Source organism: Saccoglossus kowalevskii, chromosome 1 (assembly GCF_978046115.1).
Source record: "Saccoglossus kowalevskii chromosome 1, keSacKowa6.1, whole genome shotgun sequence".
Lineage (NCBI taxonomy): Eukaryota > Metazoa > Hemichordata > Enteropneusta > Harrimaniidae > Saccoglossus > Saccoglossus kowalevskii.
In genome coordinates this window covers 16816560-16834237 of record NC_140641.1, presented here as the reverse complement: position 1 = coordinate 16834237, position 17678 = coordinate 16816560, and the positions used below count along the sequence as shown (strand labels likewise).

Here is a 17678-nt window from a genome sequence, read left to right as displayed (position 1 = left end):
GGAAACCATCATGGCGGAGCTCTGACAAGTGGCTGGCTGCTGATCTTCGGAGTTGAGACGAGGCTCTTGTACAGCGGGTGTTTACAAAATGCAGCATACCGTCCACTGATTTTGCGCCAATTGCTGACATTATTGCCGTCCTTATTATCCAATGTCGCAACAGAAAAGCGCAACGATGACGAAAGGACAGAGATCAACTAAAAACAGCCGAAACCTACGATATCTGAACCTGTCGTTCGCCGTAGACACGTCGAGTAAAAATAATGGTCGGAGACCTCACGGGGGATATAAAGGTAAGATTTCTGTTTAGTCGGCATATCACTGTTATAATTAAAGATACCCCGGTGTATCGTGCTATCCGTTTACTGCTTGGGGCTGTCTTCGTGTAAGACTGACAGTCCACTAAGACGCAACCTAAATATTTTATTGATAGTGTTTTACCTGATCGCAACCTATCAAATTCTCGTCTGCTTGTCGCCGAATACGTGTGTTGACAACACACCTGGACGACCAGAGTATCAGATTGTTGTCAGTTATATGTGTACAAAGCATTGCTGTTTGCGGATAGGTAATTATTAAAACGACATCGTCTGATTTATGATCGTAAAGTTCTAAACGGAATAAACGTTGGCCCTATATAAATAAATATAAATATGACGAAAAATGAAATAAATCAAGTGCAAGTCCAAGTGGGGAACACGACAGCGGTCATCTGCTGTACTGTTTTTACCAATCAAATAGTCATTTCGTTTACAATTTCCGCAAGTTTATCGGATCGGAAATTGTTTTGACATCACCTGAATACGAATTGTCAGTTCGCCGTGCATGTACAATTTAGTTGAACGTTCGTCAGTAGTAATTTGTTTACATAAGACACTCGACCCATTCTTGTCAGACATAGCGCTGTCAACATGTATTTCCACAACAGTAACACCCACACCACTGTGAGTATATAGTAGAGTGCTGTATAAACCACTCAACAAACTTGAAATTTAAGTCCACAATTTTGAATGTGAAGGCGAAAATTTGATGTTAAAAAATGTTAAAAAAAACAACAACAACAACAACCCCCAAAACAAACGAACTCCCAGATTTCTGAGACTGTAACTTTTTTACATTGAACAACCTAACAAGAGCTTTGTAATGAGGCCTAGTGAAGTGTGGGAATTTAAAAACTAAAATTTACGACTACTAGAAATCCGTACAAAGTGTGGGCGGTTTGCACTTTAAAAGAAAGACATGACGCAATTCTTGAAAGGATTAACAGGGTTATTAAGTTGAGTGAATTGGCTGTTGCTGTGGTTTTATGAAAAGCTTCTTAGCTACGTTTCTGATAACCATACAGCAAGCAGTGTTGCCTAAACTTCTCTAGGTGAAACCCATGTATTACAAAAGTGTATAGGTAAACCAACAATCACAATACTCAGTCTGCTTTGTTCAACGTGAGGAACAACTTTGAAAGAAGCCTAATTCCACTTAAATATCCGGATTAATAATATACAAAGTGTATTAAAATTCAGAAGTTGTTTTGAAATGCCTGTAATTCTTTGATGCTCGTGTTCTGATGTTTTCTTCTAAATCTGAAAAGCTTTGAAATGCCCTAAAGTCGTGAGTAGCATTCGTTGGAAATATTCCTCACACTTGGTTGCAATGTATTGCTAGCAAGTTGGTGTAATGTTACCTGGAACCTCCAAACTTACTGCATGAAAGCTTATCTGTAACATAACAGCCCGGTTATGCATTTGACACCACTGCCCCCACGCTGATAAATGTTGTTTTTTTGTTTATGGTGCATAATAGTAGTGTCAGAGTGTGGAAATTTAAGATGTTGACTGCCAGTCACGGCACGCAAACACTATGTACTGTTTTCACAGAGTTTTTTAGTGAGAAGTTGCATAACTGTAAAGTCCAACGCCGGCACAATTTGCAGTCAGTTGCACTATTCTTCCTTCAATCATGAACCATGACGACTTTTGGATTTTTCGGCCTTGTGTTATCATGTGAATGCATCAAACAAATCTTTATGAAAGCTTTAGTCGAGGCTGCATAATTAATTAGATGACAGCTGGGTGGGGTGGGGGGTTCACCTGTGTGAAAAGTTGTTGAATGAAAGAGGGAGATGATGTCAGAGCAACAGTAATTACTTTGCCAGATTGGATTGCTAAATTTTTCAACAAACTGTGCTCAAAAATAAATAAGAATTGCCTTTGATATGCAACATATAAGTTTCAGTGATTTGGATTAGAATGACGACATTCAGCGATGGGGACATGTTTACTACAAAGAGATACAGTATGGTCCAACATATTAAACTTAACATTCAGATAGCTTAAGCTAGCTTAGTATGCTTTTACATCTGCCACATGTGTGAGTAATCTGCTGATTATATCTCATACTAGTAAAATATGAATAAATATAAAAAATGAGTTGAAATGACACTCTCTTTAAAAATTAAATTTTTTGTAATAAAAGACAAAATCAACGATAGGCAGCTTGGGAGTTAATTTACCCTTGGAACTTTCATTTGGAATTAATTTTCGCTATTTTCGCTAAGGAATTATTCAGTGAAAATAAAATTCAGTGAATATACTCCCTTTTTCCTATATTTTACATTCAACTCATCAAAAATCAGTGAAAATTGATTCCATACAAAGCACTCAAAAATTAATTCCAGCTAAAATAAAGTATTTTACAGTATGCAAATTGTTGACCCACATAGTATACAATATATACCAAAGTACACAACTTGTAAAATACAAACGTCAATATGTTTTATAGGTTGGTTTTGTGACTGGGTACCGGTAATTGAGGTACCAGTATTCTTTTTAAATTGATGTAATACTCCAAGACACCTGGCTTCCTGCAATTATTAATTAGCTCAATGCTGTCAACAGTGCTAAAATACATACAAAAATACATGTTTTAAAACCATCCATCAGTCCAAGCGGAAGGAATGCTTTTATAGTATATAAGTCTAAGCTGCACTGTTATACTCATATTTCCAAAGCTCAGTCAAAGTCAATGTAATTCATAAACTAAATGTATACTTGGTAGGGTGTGAGTTATTCCAGTAACAAGTAGTACTGAAAAATCCTTTAATTTACTGGTATTAATTTTTGGCTGTTTTGTTTATTTTCATTGAACTTTGATGAGTTTAATGTATAGTTTAGGAAAAAAGGTATTTTCTTTTCAAATTTCTTAATCAAAAGATTTGGTAAGAATTAGTGCCGTCAATGTCTGGTTTGAGATGTTATTTGTTTATTCTGATCTTGAATTCAATTAATTTTGTAGCTTTTTTTAAGTTTCATTTCAAGTATTTTCTAAGTAATCATATATTAAGTCATATTTCCATTTTTGGTTCAAAACAATGTGTACAAAAGCTAGAAATAATGTTTTACCAATATTTGTTTTAGTGGATGCGTGTTAAATCTTGTTCCACCAATACCCCCCAAACCATCTGCTGGATTGGAATGAAACATAGTTAGGATATTTCCTTGATGACGAATTTCTGATTAGTTGTTATAAATTCATGCATATAAATTAGATAATTTGCATAATCAATAAGCATTTTTCTAGTACACTAAAACATACTACACACGTGTTTGTGGAGATTTATGTGTGATACTAATAATATATATTAGTTTTAAATTATGATTATGATTGTACTTTTAGCTAATTTGAATTTCAATTTCGACATGACAACGGTTTGTATTCTTACATCAGTTCAAGTGGGTTGAAGCTTGGTACATGTACTTGCAATAGCTGCTTGGGATGTGATCAGTTTATAATTAATTTGAATATAAATTTGTATACTACTTCATTATTTCCATCATCACTGATAGCAGTTTGTCTAAGCGAATTGAAACTTGGTATATTTAAGCAATAAATTTAAGCCTGCTTGGTATACTGTAAAACCATTTACAGTGCCACAAAATTGTGCATGACTTACAGAGTATCGGTACATTATTTGCTGAATCGGTTTGTGCAAAATTGGGAGACCTATATATCATGCTGGGCTATGGTCTGGAATCTTTCTTTATAAAACTAACTGTGTTAATGTAATTAAGATTTGAAGGTAATTTATGATGTACTAAGTTGTTATAAAAATCATTGAGATGATATTTTGTTTTGTATTTATGTTACCCGTGACATGGAAGGATTAGTCATAATTTGTTGCATGTGATATTCAAGTGTTGCATTCATATTTTTTTCTTTTCACATAATGTGAATTTAAGTATACAAGGGGAAAAGTCTGTCTCGTCGTTCTCGTCGATAACCTTTTTTTGTGGTTACAATAACTCAAAACATTTTATCTGATATAAAATTATTTGCTAACCAGCATGAACTCTAAACCTAGTTCAATTTTGGTATGATTTACATATTCTTCTTTTGCTTAAATGTGACTAAAAGACATTTTTATTTTCAAACATGGGTATGTTCTTGTCAATATCAGATCTTTGCGTGGCTTAATTTGATCAAGCATTTTCCCTTCCAAATTTTTACCAGTATTTTGTATATTATTGTGTTCTTTTTGTAAATGATTATACATTTCATTTATATATATATTCTGTGATGAATTTTATTATTAATAAATTTACTTACGGACCTACAGATTAACATACCATCCTTTATGACATGACGCAACCCATCCGTCAGTCAAGACAAAAGTATGCAACAAACAGTATAGACCAGTAACAGTAGCATGGTATAATGGTTCTTCCAGTTTCGGATCCCAATCTCTGATTGGTGTACTTTCACTATGTGACGCAACTGACAGTGCAGACCACACAAAGAAACTCAATGCCACATGATAAAAATGAACATGTTGTTTTGAATCCATGCCATAACAGAAAAACCCATTAAGTCGGTCACTTTGCATACCAGAAGCCATGTCGAAGAGGGTGTTATGCGACACCTTCAAATTTATTCCTCCCAAACTCTTTACCTGTTATCTATGAGCATGGGCAAGATTATAATATATTTGTCACAGTATGTTATAAAGTGATTAGTATGAGGCACATTTTCACCATCTTAATCATCATCTATAACTAGGACGAAAGAAAAAAAAAACTATATTTGAATATTACATAGAAAGTAATTGATCCATGGAAAAGCGACAGCCATCGAATTGATTAGACAGGTGTTAATAGGTTCTTTCAGATGCATTGTAACTGCAGTTCAATAACTGCTGAGGCACTGTTGTTCACGCAATGCAGTAATAACTCTGTAAACGATCATGAAATGTTGGCTATGTCTGGGTGCTTTCTTCTGATTCAGTGGTAGATTATATGCTCATTGTCAGGCTCGGATAAAATGAAAATTTCAGTTGCTATGGAAACCATACCATGCAGTTTCCGTGTCCATGAATAAATATATAGGATGTGTGGCAGCAAGACTTTTCTTCATTTTTCAATGAATTGTCATTCACAAGGAAAAAAAAATATTATGCCTAGGGAAAGGCAATTATAATTTAATAATAGTCAGATACATATTTTGCGTTTTCTATTTCTTACTATATGTGCATGTGGTGTTGTCAAAATAATTAATTTCTATATGTTTTGTCATGTTTTCATAGCTTTAATTAATTGACATCGCACATTCATTCAAATTGTGTGTCACCAGTTAACATTTTATGTTTATACATTTATATGTTAAAGATATATGAATAGAATTCCAACAGGTTTTATCCATACACTTATAGCCTCAAAAATATGGATGTCCATCAATAATATATTCATTTTTAGCCGTTGAATTGTTGTTAAACTTTGTATTGCCATCTCTAAAAATTCTACAATTTTAGTCATATTTATTGGCTTCTAAAATTTTTACTGCTTAGAGAATCAGTTTTCTAAAATTTTTGTTTATCTTAATATATTTTTCTTCTCTATGGGTGTTTATTTCTGATTACTCATGCAATTATTGTTTGATACAAAAAATTTTATTTAGTTTATGAAATGTATTTAAAATTTTATTTAGTTTTTATCGTGAGTTTTAGAACACTCAATCAATGCGATATACTTACGAAGCTTGATACCACCTTGTTTTCTAGGCATAAATTGACCTGCTGTGGTGTCCTTTGACCTGATAGGTCAAGAATACCATTAACCATTCAGAATACTGTGCTATCTTCTAAATAATGATGATTACAAAAAAACAGTGGTAGTAATTTTCATTATTATCAAAGTCAAAGTACAATCTATAATGCTTCATGATGATTTTTTAAGGAAGCACATAAGTACAGGTACATAAGTATTGAAAGTTTTAACAGCTTTCATGATAACAGATGAAATGTATACCTACTCGCTCAATATACTGAAAGTCTTGTCTACAGTGCTAACTCAGTTGTGTCCTGTTTTGTTTTGTTTTGTTTTTTACCATAAAACATCACAAACGATTGTGTTTTTGTCCAAATTTCAATGTAATTTTGTATTCTAAAAACTCAACTGTTTTTTCAAAAGTAATTATTTAAACATTAGGGAAGAGTTATTCTCAGTACCATATATTGTCTATAAATATCCAGTCTTTTACAATGCTTTCAGGTTCTTTTACATATTCTGAAGTGTATAGGACCTGTCTGACTTATTTGCGTTGTGCGAGTGTCTGCAGTGACTGGGTGGCAAAAACCCTGACATGAAATAAAGGTGTTGTTCTCTGAATTCCTGTACGTGGTCTTGCTAATGCAATGTGTTCCTGCATGTCCAGATTTCAATGTAATTGAATTCACGTACGCGGTCCTGTTAATAAAACAACCTATGAACAACATTGTGGAAGCAGATAGTGAGTAGTGCTGATCAGCGAGAGACATTTGTGCAGACATTCTGGTTGGTATAAATTTAAACATATGACGTCACAGTGCGACTGACTATACAAGTTAGAATCATAATGCTTCGGCTACATACAATGCACTTGCATTTTCAACTGTAAAAGTACAATTGATAATAACACAATCAAGTGAGATATATAACCCAATGGGTGCGGAGTGTTTGGTAGTTTGCTCATTATGAGTTCCTAACCAACCACTGTATTGCTATATGCTTGTCAATATTTGTTGTCTAAGCTTGTATCAACGACTGTAAACAGTTATACAGGTGGATTCTAAATTTAACGACCACTGAAGGGAAATGAATCACCAGCTCGTACATTTGACATTTGTTCACAAAAAAAGCAAGATAACAAAAACATGTTTATTTGAATTGATCAAAACTAAACAAGTTGACTTGAAAAAAAAAAAAAAAAAAAATGTTTTATAAAAGGTGAATCTGCACAAATATTGCTGAAAGCGTAGTCACATAGCAGGGTGGTCTTTATACACAGGTAGGTAGTTTATAGGTTGTGTTGGAACTGCCTAGAAGTAGTCACTATAAGAAGGTGGTCATTTTATATACGATGGTTAGTGCTATCACAAGTTTGATCGTTTAAAGTTTAATATACTTCATAATTCTGTCTAAGAACTGCAAAATATTTAATTTGCCCTGTATTTTGAGCTGACTGACTTACAATATCAAATATAGCACATGTATCATCTGATGTCACCTGCTACAAAATCATTAGTACATTAGCTAGTAATATTTAAAAGGGGAAAATATTTCTCAACGTATTTTTTTTCAATAATCGTAATTCAAGAGTTGTAACTTGTGCAATGTTTGAATTCAGACACGTAATATTAAGTGCTTGTATGATTATGATGGCAAACATAACAAAGTCCATCAAAAGCTATTGATTATGATTCATATTTCCTGCAAGGAAATTAAGTGGAAGATTGGATTGCGTTATTAAGAATGCTTTTATTGTAAGTCACTTGATGTATTGACAATTGCAGCTCCTTGTAACTTGAGACATCATCAACCCAGACAGATGCAGAAAAACCCATGCATATATTGTATGAAAAATACTCAACTCTGTGCAACACATCTCTTGTACCCAAAATGTGAATAAACATATTATGAAAAACTAATATTTAGAGTAAAGACCTATTATTTTATTTGTAATTTCATTATTCCCAGTAGGCTCAAATTGTAACTACTTTTACAAAAAAAAAATCGTCCAAACAATAAAGGCATTGAATATTTTATCCTTTTTATGTTTACTGTCAATGACTTGAAGCACAATTCTCAGTTACCATGACAGCTAGGTCTGTGACCTCTACTTTTCGAAACTTTGTTAACCCTTTGAATGCTGTAAATTTTCTGCCAAAATAGTTAGTGAAACATTTTGCACATTTTTATTTATTTTCTGTTATTTCATGGTCAATTTTAGACCAAATGGGCTTGCATTTTCATTCGCTACAGGGTCTAATAAAAATGGTTGAAAAAATGTAAAAAAAAAAAAATTCAGTAGGTTTATTTTGTGAAAGTAATCAACATCAAATGCATTCTAGATTATTGATGTTGTATTAAAATCCTTTCCTTTGCTTATGGTCGTGGAAGCACTATAATGTGTGACGAGTCCCGTTACTGAATGCATTAAAGTTTGCACACTAGATATTCTTACTACAAGCACAAAAGGATGTACTGTATAATAATAAAGTTATCATGAGAATACTGCAAAGTAAACATTCAGGTGATAAGGGAACGCATTAATTTTATCCCATGCACACTGCTTTGCATATCTCATGGTAGCCTCATTTAATATTTATTTATCTACTCATTTGTTCACCTTAAAAACTAATACTGTAGAATACTTTATTTTCGCTTGGAATTTATTTTTGCTATTTTCGCTGAAGGGATGATTCCGTGAAAATAAAATTCAGCGAATATACTTTTTTTCCTATATTTCACATTAAACTCATGAAAAATCAGTGAAAATAAATTTCAAGCAAAACGCCCAAAAAGCCTTTTCAGCGAAAATTAATTCCAGCGAAAATAAAGTATTCCACAGTAGTAAATTTCGTAACATTACCCTGTTTTCCATGAAGCGATATTGAATATCAGTACCTTCTAAAGTCATATCAATGTGTAACAGTACTACATTCACTTCAAATACTTTCTTTCTCCTCAAAAATTGGAGTATTTGTTTTTCATCATGTGGCTCATTCTGAAAACTACCGGTACACACAAGTGGGCATATATTGATTATTGGGTCGGTGTTCGTGAATAGTTGTATCGTCAAGATTGAATGAAAATTTGTGTCAACATCTTCAGTGAGCAGAGAAAAAGTTCAGTGCATTTATTTAGCTAACATATTGCATTGGTTTGCAAATATGGGCCTTGATTATTTTGTTTGTCGGACAGAAAGGCAAACTAGACTATTAGCTCAATAGGCTCGTCTGCAAATCCAGTTGTAATTATTAGTTTTCCTAAAACGTATTTCAAAACGGGAACTTGTGTAATTTACTTATTTAGCTGGAATTCATTTTTGCTAAAAAGATGTATCATCTGTTTTGTATGAAGTTTATTTTCACTGATTTTTGATGAGTTGAATGTAAAATATAGGACAAATTGCGGCTATCTTCACTGGATTTTATTTTCACTGATTCATTCCTCCATCAAAAATAAATTACTTTATAGTAATATGTTTTTCCGTTCAGTGCGATTGTCCATCCGTGAGTTTGTCTGACATTATTTCTTAGACATGAATTGACTGATTTTGTTAACAGTTGGGACAAAACCATGTCATAATGGTCATCATCTCCCACAGCAAAAGATCACTAAAGGAACAACAATGCTCAGTCAGGTATCATTGAGAAATGACATTTAAATTAAGTTTCAGTACATACTTAATACATACATAATACTAATAGGAAATAAATACTTTTGTGCTCATTCGCATGAAATAAAGTTTTCAATTTCATACAAAATGTGGGTTGATAGTTGATGTGGGTTACGGAAATACATAGTTTAATTTGTCCTCTCCATGTATACCCATAAAAGCACTGTTTTGGCTGGTTGTACATTATAGTAGCTCCTGATAACTTTGAACACAACTTTGAATTAATAAATAATATTTAGTTTTCCATGACCTTACGAACCTGCACATTTTAGAAACTCTTCAAACAGTTAATAAAACTGCTATCTCTATGAATCTGTCATCTCAGGGACAAAGTTAATCTCATAGATAAGATAAAAGAAAATTTTTATGTCAATATTTGTTTGCTAATTTAATACATTTTATTTGTCAAATGTCCAGATTTGTTATGTGAAATTCACAGTTGAGATCGTTGTTAAAGGTCAAATAAAATAGTTTTGCATATTTCACAAATTGATTATTTGTGACTCGTAAATTTAAATCTTTGTAACTGTATGTTATAATATCTCGAATTAACTTTACATCCAGCAATCTTTAAAGGATAAGAAAGCCTAATGTTTCTCTTAATTTCTCCTCAAAGTGCTTCTTTGCTCACGAGTTTTAAATGTCTTAACCCAATTTTCATCTTTTTAAGACTTTGACAGGCTTTAAATTCACAAAATATTCAAAAAATAATTTCATGATGAAAGAGTCTAAAATTTGATTATCTGAAACATGTAGAATCCCTGTGTTTCCATATGTAATACAGTACAACCCAGGCATAACTCAACTATACTGGCTTTGCCTTTCCGTAAAAACTTTTAATTTAGTGAGTATTATTATCATCAAAAATTTTAACTCAATCTATGTAGTATATACCTAAGTTACTGATATGACACGTATTTATGCAGATTACTGTGCAAAATTTAGGTATTTGACAGTTTTAAATGCGAGCTAAGTTTGATTTAAGCTGGGCTAAAGCAGGACTTACCGTAATGTTAAAGCTAGGAAGTTGTCACCTACGGGCTATACTGTATATTTTACTCTCGCACACATGTATAAACTGTAAAACTATTTTATTTGGCCTAATGTGTTGTTGATTGAGGGTGATTGTTTCTATATAACACCCGCCATTTGTCAATAATCCTCAAGTACATGTGTATGATTTGTGTTTTTAAACATAGTTACTAAAGATATTGTGGTATGGACAAACACAATCAGAAACATACTCGGCATTATTTGATCTCCAATGCTTCGAAAGCTCTTAGCTGAACGTGGATTATTTTATAATAAACAACAGCGATTTTAGCTGTCTCTTTATTGACTGGCAACAAATCAATTTAATTTTTTTTTAATATTAATAATCAAATTTTTACTATTATTCCTTTTGAATGAGCAACTTTCATTCAGACAACTAATTATAATTTTTATAGAATGGGAATATCAATTTGTGTCATTGAGACAAATTTGAAGCATGTTATTTTTCTTAAAGTTTGAGATGTGTATATAGTTATTCAACAGGTTTGTTTTTCTGTCTAAGGTTTGCTTCACTTCACTGACCAATAATTGGAATAATATTCCGAGATTCATATTTATATTTGCATGCCCATACTGCTGGTATGTTAATTTGCTGTCTAAAGGTTATATCAGTCTCAAAATACCCTCCTCTTCAGATTTATCGTACGAAACCTGTGTGGTCGAAAATTAACTACTAATTTACCTGATTGATGACCCCTGTAGGGTATCTACCATATAGTAATTTCAGACTGCAAGATAACCTAGGTTAAAATAATTGTGAATAAAGTGCGGTTGAACTCTTAAGCAAAGATGATGAGATCACGGCACTGCCATGCAAAGGGTAGAGGTCTATCATTGTCTTCAGAACAATGCCATAGACAGCAAGATTTATAATAGCTCATTCCAGATAAGAAAAAAAGAAAGACCTTTATTACCACCAGCAGAAAAAAAGAATAATGGTGGCCCCAGTGATCATTGTGTCTCTTTGAATTTAATGTAATTGGAAAGGAGATATAAACTTGTCTCTTTTAGTGCAAGACTAAGTTGTTTGTATTTTACATGTGGAGTGCATTGTACATTATTATTACATTCTTTGATAATCTTGAGATTAAATGCAGAATGCTTGGTAGATTGAAATGCAATCTATGGAAGTTTGTAACTGTCTAGTGAAATAACGTTTGCTTTTGAAATCAAATGCTGAGGCAAAAAAATCAATAAATCAATCTCAAAAGTAAAAATCCTTGAGTTGCTTTTCTTTTATTATGTGTGTGTTGAACCCACTTTCAATTTTTATGAGTCTTTATAGTGATTCTGTTGTATTAGATTTGCTGTTGTTGTTTGTGCTTTGTTCAGTGTTTTTTATCCTTTCTTGTCATTGGTCATTTGTATATTAACTTTGGAACTTTCAGTGTCAATATGAGGCTGATAGCTGTAACCTGTTAATTATTAAAGTCAATATATGAAGTTGACAGACTTGGCTACCGAAAGGTTGACAAATTATTAAATATTTCATAAAATGTATGTATATTACCGGTGGTGCTGTGAATGGTGACTTATTTAACATTGATAACAGCTATATAGGGCAAGGACAAAGATTGGTGAATGCTGAGCCTGGCATTATTCAAGTGATCATCCCTATTCAACCACATCAACTTCGTCAATTAAAACTGCACAATTATGGACACTGGTTTTGACTGACTGAGTGATAGACTTGAATGTGACAACAGTACATGCATGTGTCAACAGAGAAAATTATTATATTTTTAAGTCATGGCAATGAATTATTTTTTCAGTACATGTAACATCTATAGATGGGTATACATGTTTTGGGCCTAACTGTTGCCCATTAACATGTGTAATTTATTGACCAATGAGAGCATGTCATTTTAAGACAGCTCAGGGTATTATAATATCCAGTAAACGAATAATTTTTTAAAAATTATTTATGACAGCTCATTTCAGTTAATGTCTGGTGTGACAAGCAAGTTAGGAATGTTACTCAGTTCTAGTATCCAATTCACTTAAATATGAAACACTTAAATCTTTATTACTTTGCAACATAAAAAGAAGTATTTAAATTTGGCAGTTGAGTGTTACACCTGATTGAAAATTACTTGTTTCAATGCATTTTTAAAAACACTTATATAAAATATAAATATTCATGAGCTGTGTCGACAGTATTTTGATTACCAACAGTAAGTAAGTAGGTGTAATTCCCTCAAGTTTTCAACTCGCATCATATACTTTTATTGCATTTTAAATTTTAAATGAAATTTTAAACATATTACAACCACAAATGGGTAGTTAATTATTCTAGCTAAGCTAATTTAATCTCAATCGCGGAATTGTATATTCTATTTACAAGGATTAAGCAGAAATAGAGCTGGTTTAATTATGGGAAAATATCCACTACTGGGCTTTGTCTCCTGTAGACAGTAAATAAGTGCAATTCCATGGTATTCTCATTGTGTTTTGTGTAGTGTGCAATACCAGTAGTTACGTCTCTATTCAAAGTATACTCACTATAATAACCCACTATGTTTGCAGTCATTGAGGAGCAGTGACCATGGTGCTCCTTGCAGTGATTATAACAAACCATGAGACATGCATTTTTCATGAGTAGTCAAGTATTTCCCAGGTAGCAGATTAGGATACATCATTGGTGTTCTATTTGTGTTTGTATCTGTCATGTCAAGGATTAACTGTCAACCGCATTCATGTGTTTTTTTTTCAAAATAAAGGTTACTTATATTATAATCTGGTTGCTGTTTAAAACACCATGACAATTATTGGTGTTCCAATTGTGGTTTTGTTCAATTTCATTCTATTAATCGTTAAATCAATTTGATGGTAGAATGAGAATAATAAGGTTTTGTCTTACTCTTGATATGTGGTGAAAATGTTTTACTCTCATTTTGTTGAAATTGATTTCTGACATGGTATTCCAAACGGAACATGTGCTTCATGAACTCTAAGCATTCAAAGTAAATTAGTTCTTGAGATGAAAATATATTTTTTTTCCCATCCCTTAAATGTAAATGCATGTAAGTTTATAGTCTAGTTCACCTTTCACAAATTAAACAAGCCTTTTTTTTTCTAATACCTGTAAATAGGAAATTGAGACAATTGGGTTTGAAATTGGAGAAAAATATGTTCAAAATTGGTGCAGGGAAAAATATATATGGTAATAACAACATTAAACCTTAAATGTAGTAGGTGCATTAGTAGTTCAGAGTGCAAAATATATTTTTGTATAGCGAATGCTGACAAAAACTATTAATATCAATATTCTCTGGTAAAAATGATATTAACTACATTGAATAAAGTATATAACATTATTGTGAATATTGGAAAAATCAATATGTATATATATATATATATATATATATATATATATATATATATATATATATATATATATATATATATATATATATATATTTACAATGGAGTGCAAATTTTGTGCCTATATACGAGGTATTTATATTGAAATATTTTGATTTATTAGGTACATGTGCATGTGTTGCATGCTTCATGACTGTCACCTCTGTCGACCTCTATTTGAACTTGCATGACAACATGTGTGATATTTTCTGGTTTGGCTATCTTGTTTCCATGACAATATACATGGTAGTATTTTTATATATATGAAATTAAAAGGAACAAATTTTATTCACGACTAAATTTACGAGCTTTTGATAATTGGCTTATTTTTTACTTGTCATCTAGTTTGGTTCTATTATTTGAGCAAATTGCTGCCTATTATAATAGTTATGTCGGTTGAGTGAATATCGATAATACTACCATATGACAATTAATTCGTCATTCATTCAAGCTTTGTACTTTCTACTTAGGTTGAGGTATGCATAAATTAATCTCCCCAGACTTTTTTTAGGCTATCACTTCTTTATTTATTAATAGCAGTCCATAACCTACAAAAATATGAAGTTACAGTAAAACTAACAGTCCTCCCATCTCGGTTTAGGGTGCACATGTCGATCAGTTATTGTACCAAATTTGTCAATTTATACTATTTTCAGGCTTGCATGTGTTTGTTGAATGATTTTTTTTGGTGAAATATATATAGACTTTAAGCATGCATCATATATTATAACACAATCATGTGACATAATACAGTTGGAATATCATTAAGTGTAATATGATCGCCTGTCACAAAGAATTTAAAGCTGTTGAGTTGCTATGTACACAAAATGTATATGACAGACATTTATCATTTACTATTATTATCTATTACTAATGTCTTTACAGGTGGTCATAGGATTATTATGATCAGTGTTACTGGTTTTTCATATACTGTATTTGCTTTATTAGAAGTACATTTGTAATATATGGGAGCTTTGAACAACAATTTTTTGGTGGGATTTTATCGACGCCATGCTCACACTGTTTCATTTATGCTTATTAACCATTTCACCACCAGTTTCCTTTTTTCATCCCAAAATAGTCCCATTTATAGTCTGCACTATACGTCCTTCAGAAAATTGGGACAAAAATAGTCTTAATATTTTGAGTAAAAACTGAAAATTTACCAAAATTTTGTTTCTTTATATATTTGGTTCCAAAATTAGGGCTCATTTCCAAAAATATTGAAGAATATAAGAAAAAAGTGCATACAAATTTTGGCAAAAAAGTCTGGTGGTGAAAAATTTAACTGGTCATGTACATGTCTGAGTGCTTGCAATTCTAATAAAGAAAATACAGTATATAGATTAGTAATAAGCTTGAAAAACCAAATTGAGATTAAAACGGGTGTTTGAACGCCTTTGCACTCACTGTAAGCTTGTACAACACCACAGTCAATCCACATCTATATGGTTAATGTAGCACATACATGCTGAACCAAATTGAGTAAAATTGTATCAATATGCACTTTCGTCAGCACTGCGATATATTTTGTATAAAGTCGACAGAAAACAGCCCTGGGCGATAGTGTTCAATCAAATTTACCATCTGAGTATATGTTTTTGTGTGGCAAGACACATATTGTATATCATGTATCTTGAAAGCTTGATTGGAATTGGTTGTACGTGCCTCACCTTGCTAGCTGTTAATGCATTATTAAGAAACCGGTGAAGTTTTGCCAATTTAAATTTTCACGATTTAATAATTTTGTTAATAAAAAAGTCACTGTGACCCACTGACATGTTCATCACTGCTATAAAACTTTACAATTTCTCTGACTCTGTAGAAATTCTGGTTTGCTATATAGACACACATACATTGTATGCACATATATAGTGCATTTATATGAGCAACAATACACAAGCTGTGATGTAATTGCAAATGCATTGGTATGAAGTAATAACTGCATGATGTTATCAAGTATTCCACTCTATCTAACCAGCATGTGTTTTCTTTTCTTCTACCCGTTTACCTATATTTCTTCCTCAGTGTGCCATGTTGTTGACAATTATTCCGATTCTCAACAATCACCACCACCACCAGCACCACAGCCATTGACCCACACCTCCACCTCCACCTCCTCAGGCGTTCCCAACCACCACCCACCTTCCATATTGTCTTTCAACAAACCCCCAGAGTATATAGAAAGCGTTAAAAATGAAGTTGCTGCTAAGCAGGAACGTGAGAGAATGGAACCTGTGGCGTCTCCCTCCTGGATCCACGGTGTTGCTAGTTCTAGGAACCACACAGGAGAGTTTCCATTATTTACGCATCATTACTTGTCCAGTAGCAAGGTGAGAGATTCTTTTATTACATAATAATATTGATAATTATGATGCTATATTAATTTAGATAAATCTATATAGGTTGTTATGTAATAGGTTATAATTGATGCATTATTTATTTTTCATAATTATTTTGTTTCAAATTAACAGATATAATTTCCCAAGTTCCCAAATTTTGGAAAACCATTATGTAGATTTATTTTGCAATTTATTTTGATTTGGACATTCAGAGGGTTATAATACCTTAAAAATCTCTGTTTTACAGAACTGCATCTTGTTTGCATCATTTGAAAATTATTAATATAGAATACTGAAATATGGTAGTAATGAAAATAGATTGCTTTGATATGATAGATCATGTAATTTGAATCAATCTGTTTTGGCTTCAAGCTGTTCAAATCAACCATACTTTCTTCATGCATAATGGATGTGACATTCACTAATAAACCTATTACTATATCATATGTGAAACCTGCATAAGAGATTCTCTTCTATTCAGAATATTTTGCTGTAGTTGATTGATACCCTGGGGATATTTTTTGACTTCGCCTCTGTAGGTTTAGTCAAATCCAGCCATTATCTAGTTAACTTTTCAGTTTTTATTCATAAGGAATTTTATTTTGCTGAAAGATAAATGTCAGTCGCAGGACACACCAAAGCTATCATGGAGATATAAAGTTCCATATACTTTTACCCAACAAAAGCCAGTATCATGGATTTCTGTAATTATTTTGGGGAGCCCAGTACGTTCTTTAAAATTTACATGTCTCAAATTAAGTTATTATGGATTGACCGAGATGCGAGCATCAGTGTGTGCGTGGTTGCGACCAGACCTATATCTCAGACATGCATATACCGATTACATTCAAACTTCACACATACATCATACATAATATTATACATATGCACATCAATTTGTTTCACAGTCTGATTCAAGATGTCTGAATGGTGGCCCATTTGTTCTGAAAAATCATCGAAATCAAGCATTTTTGGCATTCTGGAATCAGATATTTGGCTGTCTACAGATGGATTGTGTTCAAACTTGTTATATACATTGGTCATTATGGGACCTTGATGCACATCATTTTGTCGGTGGTGGTGGACATTTTGTTTTAATGAATGCAGTGTAGTACCATATCTCTCATTATATTCATTATACATCATGTCATAGATTTACAGATATATTGGTTTGACGATCCGATTCAAAATGGTGGCCATTTTATTTTAATT

General features: G+C 32.4%; 1 protein-coding gene across 4 annotated transcripts in view; it reads left to right on the top strand.

Annotated features, from left to right (window-relative positions):
- The window catches only part of LOC100378543 (uncharacterized), a 30684-nt gene continuing 13006 nt past the window's right edge, over positions 1 to 17678 (top strand). The window contains exons 1-3 of one of the 4 annotated variants that reach the window (XM_085499651.1): positions 207 to 293; positions 13854 to 13924; positions 16249 to 16457. In XM_085499651.1, coding sequence (XP_085355777.1) covers positions 13891 to 13924; positions 16249 to 16457 — 243 coding nt within the window. In that variant the 5' untranslated portion in view covers positions 207 to 293; positions 13854 to 13890. Of the gene's footprint in view, positions 294 to 13853; positions 13925 to 16152; positions 16458 to 17678 lie in introns of all 4 variants that reach the window. The other 3 variants (XM_085499646.1, XM_085499641.1, XM_078014291.2) reach the window with 3 other exon arrangements.